At 48.6% G+C, this 10,081-nt stretch overlaps 1 protein-coding gene across 2 annotated transcripts in view; it reads left to right on the forward strand.

Annotated features, from left to right (window-relative positions):
- Positions 1-7,537: 7,537 nt before the first annotated feature.
- RHBDL3 (rhomboid like 3) overlaps positions 7,538-10,081 on the forward strand; it is a 66,226-nt gene continuing 63,682 nt past the window's right edge. For both annotated transcript variants that reach the window (XM_075518866.1, XM_075518867.1), the window contains exon 1: positions 7,538-7,657. In XM_075518866.1, coding sequence (XP_075374981.1) covers positions 7,538-7,657 — 120 coding nt within the window. The remainder of the gene's footprint in view (positions 7,658-10,081) is intronic.

Consider the following 10,081-nt stretch of genomic DNA (forward strand, 5'->3'; position numbering starts at 1 on the left):
GTAAACTTCAAAAACTGCCAGATCAACTTCATATACTGTGTGTAATTCATGTTTTTCATTTTCCACTATGTTGTGTTTTATGACCCTTATGAATCAGATGAGCAAATTTGTATATTATAAATGTTTATAATTCAGAAAGTGTTGCTGTTTAATTTCTCACATCTGTCAATCATACCTGTTGAAAGCTGTGTATCAGATAAAACTAAAATAGTACACAGTACCTATTCTACTGTAGTATATTAGTTGCATGGATCACAGTGCATTCTGTAACTGACTAGAATCACCTATAGACACAGCTTTTTTAATGATCAAGTAAATCAAACATTAATTCCTCATGACAAACCTATTTTTCCATTGCTGGCCTTTTCAAGTATTTCAATAAAATAACTGTGTACTGTGTTTGCGTTTTTCTTTTTCTTTTTTTTTTTTTCCCTTCCCATGCCCTGAAAGGTGGTCCTTATAAAACCTTGTCCATTATCCAAGAGAATACTGTCAGTGCCTTCAGTTGTTGGAGCTTAAATTTCTTGGCTATGTAGTTTCTTTTATTTGTCTTATGACTCTGCTGCCTCCATTAGAGGTTTATTTCTGATTTTTATCAGAAGACAAAAGTGACTTCTGTGATATTTTAAAGCAGAAACACAAGTGCATAGTCAACCATGAACTTTGTGTTTACTGTCAAGGACAAAATAGAGCAGGAGAAGAAAGTAAATAGTGCAGTGGGTTGTTTGGGAAAGCTAATGCCCGTCTATTACACTGACCTTCCAGAAAAGTGAGGTGAGAGGAGGTGAATGAGAAAGTTTTATCAACAGAAGATTAGAAAGCTCCCATTCAGGGAAACTATTACATTCTACCTAGAAAATTATTTATTTTCTAAAATTTTTTTGAATAAAAGAGGGCTAATACTTTTCTGGGGAGGTGTGTATGCTGTTACATAAAATCTTATAATTTTCCCTAGGAAAGTGATCGTTGGAGACCTGCTCTGTATCCTCCCACTAGGTAACTGGAGACCACAGAAATTAGATTTCCCCACATTAACCACCTCTTAAGACTGAACGACGTACCTGTTCTCTCGGCCTCTCTCTTTATTTCCTGTTCCAGCTTCCTGCCCATCTCAGTGGCCTTCTGCCAGGGGACTTGCTCCATTATGTCAATGTCTTCCTTGTACTGGGAAGCCTCTAACTGGACATATAATACAGTATGGTCTCACAAGTGCCAGTTATTGAACGTGACTGTGGATAGTGCTTGTGGAAGGTTTGTCAGGTAGTTGAACAGTATTTTCTACCCTTTTTCTGTGAGATATCTTCTGACGTCCATGATGCAGAAAATAAACGCATTAGTGTTGGGTAGAGCTTTTGAACTAATGACCTGAGCAAGCGAATGTTTCCCTGTCCCTGAATTTTTGCAGTACTTCTCTCATGAGCTTGTGGTGCCATACAGCAATGGTACATGAAAGCTGAAAAGTGCACGATGTGTTCTCAAGAGCTGATAGATCACTTGTTTTGTGGTTGTTTTTTTTTCTTTTGTTTAGGTGCAACGTACCTGCCTTGGTAGAGGGAAACCAGATTGTGATAGAAAATAAGAAGGAACTTATCCCACTGTGACAATGTAACTTAAATCTGCAGGGATCTTTGCTCATGTGGGCCTATTGATCTTTTAACATAAAAGCAAGCAGGGAGGACCAGATATTTACATGCCTTGAGACTTTTGTTTTCCTAATGATCTAACAGAAGATCTTAACACTGATGATTATTCCCACCACCACCACCCTCAATGCACTTCTGAAAGGATATTTCAGGACTTCATTTCTCACAAATTTATCTCAGCTAGCCAATGTACTGATGCTGAAGTGCCTTTTGAGAGACTGATGGCTCTGCAGCGCTGCCTGGCATGTCTCCGAGGTCAGAGTTCTGGGGAGGGTCTGCTATTTTAAACCAGTCGGTGGCTGTTGGCTCCAAAACTCTTCTAAATATCTGATACCATGCTCTGGATTTACAGTTACGATTCCCACTCACCTTCCATAAGTATCCTCTCAGAAATCTCCTAAGTATTGTATTAAGGACACAGCTCATCATCTGTGCTAAGTATGAGAGCGTTGTAACTGCCATTCCAATGAGTGGCTTGTGTTTTATTATGCAGTTTGCAAACCTGGCTGTATTGAGCCTGTTGCCATATTTTTCTGTGGGGGAGACTGGTGTGGACGCTATGGATCTACCTGGAGCAGTTGGCCTCCTGCGTGGGATGGGCGTGCAGAAGGAAACGCCGGCTCTGGTGTGCTGGTCTAGGCCTTTTGCGCATCAGCCAACCATCGAGTGCTTTTCGGGCTCAGCTAATAGAATTGTGGGTTTTCTGTCAAGGGCTGCTGTGGGGGCTGTAAGATTGCTACCGCTTTAGGAAAATGTGTTCATTGTTTGGTGAATATTTTCATGTTAATTAAACATGCTTTATACTCATCACCCAACAAGCATTAGAAGAGCCGCGTTTCTATGGAAATACGAAAATAGCACCTTGTGAGGCGGGCCGGCAGTTCCCGGGACCGTCCTGAGGGATCCGCCGCGCGCGGCCGCCAGGGGGCGCCCTGCCGCCGAGCTGACGGGGCAGCGGCTCCGCCCGGTAGCGCCGGGGCCGGCGGGCACCGGCTTTGCTGTGTGAAACAGCTCCCTCAGGGCAGCCAGCCCTCGGAGACCGGCGGGGGAGAGCCGCGGTGGGCTCCCTGGGCCGTCCCAGGCGACCGCGGCCCGACCACCCCTGAGGAGAACGCGTGTCCAGCCGGCAGCGCTGAGGAGGGTCGCGCCGCGGGGAGAGAAACGTCCGTGCCCGAGGCGAGGCTCTGTCCTTCCTCAGGGCGAGGCCTCCTGGGGCTGCCAGGTACAGGTGAAGAACAGAATACATCGCTACGTACTTTTATAACACCAGGCCTTCTCCATCGGTTTAGGGAAAGGAATTTGCTTAGACTGAAGGCTGGGAAGAGAACACAAGTCCTGGTATCTAAGTCTGCTGCGGCTCTGTTTGGGCGGGTGGCTGGCGTTCTCTGTGAAAACCTGTGTAGCTGTGCCACTGAGGTAAGAGTTACGATGTTCACTGTATCACTGGCCAAGACCTCCTGGATCCTGTGAGGATTATAGCTACTGTGAGGGGAAAGTATTCTACTCATGGAGCATGTAACGAAGAAAGTCCAAAAAGTTGAGCTGTTGCTGTTGAGTGCTGGTTGGTGGGGAGGAGGAGCAGCAGCCCAGTCAACTCTACTCACTCACGCTCTCTTAACAGTGATTTGTTTTCTTTCCTCTGATCCTGTCAGTTTCCTAACACCTTCTTTAATTGCATTTTCCAAAACCAGACTTCCATCTCCTCTTCCTGTTCAGTCTGATGTGTGAATCACCTGGCCATGGTGTAAAGTCACTGAGTGGACAAAGATCTTGATTCATCTTCACTGGAGACACATCCTTCACCCCTCAGCTTTGACCTCCTGTCTGAAAGCTTGTCAGTTCAGGATTAATTGTAAGCATGACTTGATTTTATGTTGGAAATTAACCTTGAATTACTAATTGGTCTCCATTTCAAACAACTCTTTTAATTTGGAATGAACCTACCAATGTGTGCTGTGATCCTGTCAGGTGACAGTTAAAAAAGGAGCAGAGACACATTTTAAATACTGTAGGGCTGACCTGATAGAGGACCTGCCTCTTAACATAACCACCCAAAAAAGGATTAGTGGTAGATTTAATTATTTCCCCAGCTATAATAAAAAAGACAATTAGAACCAGCTGCAACCAATAACAGCTAATGGGGCAGAAGAGAGCAGCAGGTGGAAAGACTAGAGTCTGCTTTTTCAGTGCTGGACCTTAAAAAGTTCTAAGTATAACATGGGGAATAGGGAGGGTCAGGAGGATAGCCTTTCAACACAGGTTAGAAATCAGAGAAGAGGTTGGACCTTATTTTTTTCCACTATTCCTTATCTTCAGGAGGGAAAGTATCCATGCATCAGGGAGAAACCAAAAGGCAGCACATATAGTCTAATTCATCTTGATCCTAAAAGGTGAACTTGTACGGTCGCAGCCACCAGGAATATCACTGATACTGAAAGAGCCCTTTGCCAGTGTTACCTTTTGGACACAGTTTAAACCCTAGTTTCATACCATATGTGGTCCTTAAAGATTTTTTGCCATTTTCATGAGTCTGAAGGGGTTAATCTGACTGGTCTGATCCCGTCCCAACTTTGTATGTGCTATCTAACTTCTTGCTAGGGTTGTGTTTGGATGTAATGTTTTTGGCTTCTGATCCAAAATACTGCATTTTGCTTCAGAAGTTGCCTTCCAGGGCTGGCCGGCTGGCTGAGCTCCAGTGCAGTAATCAAGCCGGGTAAGTTGCTCCATTTAGTTACAATTGTGAGAGCTGGGCAGTTTTGTAAAAGCCCTTTGGGGCTACTTCGGGTGGAAAAAGGACCCATGAACAAACTTGATTTGCTCCAGGAGGCTTAGCTAACAGATGTTGGCTGCGTCCCTACTCTGAGGGCTTTTTATTCCATATTAATGAGCTGACCTTTTTAGCCACTTCCAATGCAGGAAGGACATATATCTACATTTTGTTTGCAGTATTAGGAATATAAAAGGTTGCCTACATGACTGAATGTGGAAATGGATTAGGGTTTATTATCTCAAGTTCCTTCTGTCTAAGTTTCTTCTGATGCCCTTCTGTATTCTGTCTGCATCTGCTCTGTGGTGGCCCACAGTTCCCTAGTTTCTCTAGCAATTACTGTTTTCCAAGGTAGAGTCACCAGGGCATGCAGTGGGGAGAAATGACCGTCTAAATTAAGAGGCTCTCACAGACTTGGAAGACGATAATTTGTCTGTAACAAAACTCCTCATTAGAATACTGTTAATTTCCTTTCTGTGACAATTATAGCGCAGCACTAGCTCATATGTGCAATGTGCAGAGATATTTCCCTGAAAAAAAACTATCGTTAGCACTAGTGAAAAACATTCCTTAGAGGAGAAAAATGAACTTGTAATTTTGCAGCAGTTTTCCAGTTTGGTGTTAAGGTAAGGTTTTGGGGGTTCTCCCTATTGTTTATTGCATTTATGTTAGACTTCATGGTTAGCATTTTCCCACTAGCATCTGGATTCAAGCAATACAGAGCTTTTGACATGGCAGTCCCCAACTGTGTGGAACCTGTTACCCCTGAAATTCAGCTCATTTATTCTCTCTTTACTTGAAAAAACTCGCCTCCCTCCTCCCTACAGGCATCTTTAAATGATTGCTGTTTCTTTCTGTTGGCATAGCGTATTTTTGCTTATCCATCTGTTTTGAAGTTTTGATGAGGTTTAGTTTTTTAATCAAAAAGAGATTGTTTTTATAATAGCTGTTTAGTGCCTGGAATATTTTGGCAGCGGTGGTGTTGTATGAGTAAAGTGGGTTAGTGCTTCTCAAAAGTGCTGGATTTGGTAGCCTGTTCTTATGCTTTGGGAGAGCAGGCTGGACAGGCTCTAGACAAGCAAGAAGTGGATGCTGTGCTGAAGGAGTCACCTTTAAACCTGAAGAAGGTCTCCTCTGTTTAACTGATGATGACAGTTTTGCTCATTAAGGGGGGAGAAGCCCTCTTGTTCATCAGTTGCACTGGAGACCCCTGACGACCTTTTATTTTGTTGTCGTTTTCCCCCTTGAATCCCAAGGTAGAAAAGTTCTGCTCTTCAGGTCTAAAGGTGCTGGGTTTACTTCTTGCACTTGCTTTAAAAGTTTAGCTAAAATCTTCAAAATACTGGAAGGGACATTTCTTTAAAAAATATCTTTTGGCTAGGATTGTGATCAGTTGGGCTCAGAACCATGAACAGAGGGAAGTTATTTACCTTAGCACTCCTTGAAGATAACAGATTCCTTTCTAATGGTTGTTCAGGATGGGGCATCTGGGCAGTACTACAGGATAAGGTTATAATCTTAGCTCTTTCATTTGTTCCCCATATATGGATCATTTGCAGGACTGAGTTCTCCAGTTGTTCTTTCCAAGGAATCAGATCAGGTGACAGAGGAGATCATTCCCTTTATTTGACCTTCCTCAGATGTGTGGGATGATATTTTAGCCCTTGGCCCTGACCTTAAATTAGTGCCAGCCATGCAGGATGCTAAGATGTGGAAACCTGCTGTTCCCTGGTGGCTGTAGGTAGGTGTAGCTCATGTGGGCACATGAAAGAACTTGGCACTGTTCCCCTTTTCCTGTGGAAAAATATTTTAGTAACTAAGAAGCTAGGACCCAGTGGCTGAGAGCATGGGCCCAGGTGTTTTCCTATCACTGTGTGGGATACATTTGATCCAGATCAAAAGCAATATGCAGTATGGAGTTCATGACAGCTGTGGAGTGAGAGACAGTCTCTGCTGTATGCTCTGCTACTGCTGGATGGAAGATCCCATTCCTGTTCCAGAGGTATTCTATCTGGTCTTTTTTGCCATTTTTTGTTTTTTAAAACAAATTTGTAGGGAAAAGAGGGACTAGCTTGGTTCTGTCCTTGTGGCTGGGGTGTGACTGATCTGGTACTGGAGCTCTTGCATCGAGAAAATGTGGCCTGTGGTGCTGGCCCCTCTCTGCTCTGCATCTGGGCTCTGTCTAGCTTTGGCTGCCAGTGCAGCAGAAAGCAGAGGCACTGGCACCGTGTGGATCAGCCTGGCTCTGCTTGCCCTTCCCCCTTGCCAGCCTGCTATTTCTGTACTTGATTGGAAGAAGCTAAAACTGCTGGATTTTTGCCTTCAGTCAAGGCATTCCTCAAGTTCCTAGTCCAGGCTCCAGATGGTTAAGGTACCCATCTTGATACGTAGGAACAAATAATTACGGTAAAGAATTTATAACCCCACACCGACCCCGAACTGTGGACTCTCCGGGACGGAGAAGTTCGCTTCAGAAAGCCCAAATAACCCGGCATGTCTTGCCACCTGCCCGCGCTTGCTCAGCGAGACCAGGAGCGTCAGGACCCCAACGGCAGGCACCCGAGAGCGGGATCGGCGAGAGTAGCGAGAAAGGGCTGAGACCTGCCCGGCTCAGGGTCGCCCCGGAGGGAGGCGGTGCCCGGGCGGGCCGTGCCGGGCAGGTCTCAGCCCGGGCTCCCCGCCTCGTCGCCGCCCAGCCCGCATCCTCGGGCGTGCTGCAGCTCCGGGCTCTGCCTCCCGGAGCCCCCGAGGGTGCACAGCTCCCCCGCGCCGGGCAGGGCAGGCCACCCCCCCGGGCCGGCATGGCTCGGGGGAGGTGCCGGCCGTGCCCCGGGCTGGGGGCTGGGGCCGTAGGGGCGGGCAGCGGGAGGAGGCGAGTTGCCCGAGCCGGCGCGGGGAGGGGTCACCTGCCCCGTCCGGAGCCGGCCGCCGGGATGCTGCCCGCCGGCGCTGCCCGCGCTAATTGGATGTTCCCTGGATGGAGGATTTCCTCCCCTCCCGGCTGCGGGAGTCATGAAGGCAGGCTCGGCCGCGCTTGAAAGTTTGCCAAGCAGCAGCTAGGTTTGATTTCTTTAAGGATCTGGGGAGAAGGGGGGGGGCGGGGGCTGGACGGGGACCGTCTCCAAGCATGGGAGACAGGCTGCCGGAGCCTCACGCCAGCTCTTCCCCTGCTGTGGCTGCCAGCTCAGAGGCGGAAGAAATCGAGGTGCTGGACTCCGAGGATGTCCTACCTATGGCCGCAGAGGATGTAAGTTTGCTTTGCTCGATGTCTTCCCCCCTCTCCCCCGGGCCGAGTTAATCGGCTCAAGCTATTTATAGATGAAGTCCGGGATGGGGGGAGGAATGGGGCTGATGACCCTCTGGGGCGAGGGAAAGCCGACGTCTCCGCCGCTCTGCGCGCCCCTCGCCGCCGCCTGTCTGCGGGCTCCGGCAGCCGCCGGGCCGTCTCCGTCCCCGGGGCCGTAGCTCCGCTCTCCTCCCTGCCCCAGCCCGGCAAGCCCCGGCGGCAGCGGCCCGGACAGGCTGCCGGTCCGCTCGGTGTCGGCGCCCGCAGCCGCGCCGGCGGGGAGATGCTGGCTCACAGCGAGCTGCGGCTGGCCGGGCAGGGGCAGCGGGGCTGCGCGCAGAGGCGTCTCTAGAGGCTGGAGAGGGGCTTCCTGGGGACAGAGAGCTTTTCCAGAGCCCCAGCCACTCGGAGGTTGACAGATGTGAAACGCTGCCGCTCTCGGGAGCCTGTTCCCTCTTCCAGCCCCCGAGCAACAAATAGCCGAGGAAGTTTTTTCCCCGGCTCGGCAGGGCTGATAGCTTCTCTCCACCCTGTGGGCTCTGATTGTACCTGAGGGTGGGATAACTTGGCACCGGGTCCCTGCCTCTGCTCATCCAGCTCGAAGGACACCAAGTGGTCCTGCGTGCTTTGAATCTGCTCCTGCTAGGCTGAGCAGCAAAGCCTGCAGAGCTGAGGCGGTAGTTCTGCATCTACCGGTCCCGGAGGCAGGAGCTCGCTGTGCACCTGTCTGGGAGGGAGTGAACGTAAGCAGATCCTGCATTCCTGGTGCATCCCAGGGCTGCTCGCAGCTCTCCTTCCCAGCACAGTCTACTGGGATGAGGACTGTGCAAAGTGCTCAGTCTGCAGAGGTTAAGTGCAGGCTCTGTTCCTGCCTATGGAGGGATGAAGCAGTGATACTAAATGTCTTTCTGAAGTAGGCTCTGTCTCGGGTTTTGCACCGGTATGAAAGGGACACTTGTGAACTAAGCCCCCAGCAACAGCACATCCCCTTTCCCCTCTACTTTTATGACACTGCTGGAGGAACCCGTCTGGGGCTGCGTAGGGGCAGTGCCTGCTCCTCGTCCCCCAGCCCTTCCTTCTGAATCGCCTAGAATTCGGCTGCTGTTGGATTTTCCTCCCAGAGGGTAGCGGAGGAAGTGCAGTTGCCTGGTAGAGCTGCATTCCCCAGGCTGTATTCCTGAGCACTGTACAGTCAGGGGGGAACGTGTGATGCAGTTTGACCTCTGCTACAACACTGCCAGACAGTCCTAAGAGTAGCATGCCTGACCCAGCGGCATGTGTAGCTTTCACTGAGAAAGGGTGGCTTTCCAGGGGCTTTCACAGTCCAGGTTTCCAAATCTCTCTGCTTGCTTACCTCAGGCTGTGACCTTTTTTTCCCTGATAAATTTTGTGCTTGTCTGGATGGTCTACAAGAAATATTTCCTGTTGTGATACACATGGGCCCCTTGGAGTTACTCCAGCCTCCACACGAATGCAGCCATTAGCAATTCAATCCTGCCAGGAGATGCTGAAGTGCTGAGTGCCTGGCAGGATTGGGCTCCTGAGACAGGAGAGAGACTATGAGCTTTCCTTGGTGAAATCTAGAGTCTCATCCTAGTTCCGCTACTGACTTGCTGCTTGACCTTGAGGTAGGACAGCTTGGGTCTGATCCAGCTCTCAGTGTCTCACCGTTACTTACGCTGGGATCTGCATTGTTATTTGACTCTGGTACCTTGTTTTCTGCAGTCAACAAAACTGAGCCAGAGCCCTCAGTTGCATTGGTTATGGGAAGCTGCTGAGACCTGGCAATAGATGATGTGACAGAAACCTGAGGTATCGTATATCTGCAAGTCGGAAGAGCAGGAAGTAGTGTAAATGCCCTCCTCCTCCACAGCCAAGATTTCCTGCTGAAACAAGCAGGCTATGGAGCATCATCTCTGAAAATTCAAACTGCTCTGTGCTAGGAGTGTGCCCCCTGAGACCTAACTGGGGGTTGATTTTCTGTTGTTATTATTATGTTTGAAAGCTTGATGTAAGCTCTCTGGCTTGGCCAGCAAGAACAGACACAAGGTCAGTTCTTTATGTGTTATTAACCACAAAAATATTACATAGTGGAGGTTTGGCTGTCACAGCCTTCACAGTGTATAACAGCTCAGCTGTGATGTCATTACAGCTCTCGGAGCAGCATTCCACAAAGCCAGGATTCAGGCAGTCCCAAAATGTTCTGTTTAACGTACTGGGCTGATTTATGATGATAAATGGGAGTTTATAAATGGATAGAGGCATGGGGAGGAGGGGAGCCAACAACTTAATTGATTAAATGGAATTCAGTGGCCTGATATCCCACTGTCTCTCCAGTCAATTCAGCTTTAGATCTGCCTACCATGTGAAAGGAAATGTTCTTCC

This window comes from Mycteria americana, chromosome 16, assembly GCF_035582795.1.
Source record: "Mycteria americana isolate JAX WOST 10 ecotype Jacksonville Zoo and Gardens chromosome 16, USCA_MyAme_1.0, whole genome shotgun sequence".
NCBI lineage: Eukaryota > Metazoa > Chordata > Aves > Ciconiiformes > Ciconiidae > Mycteria > Mycteria americana.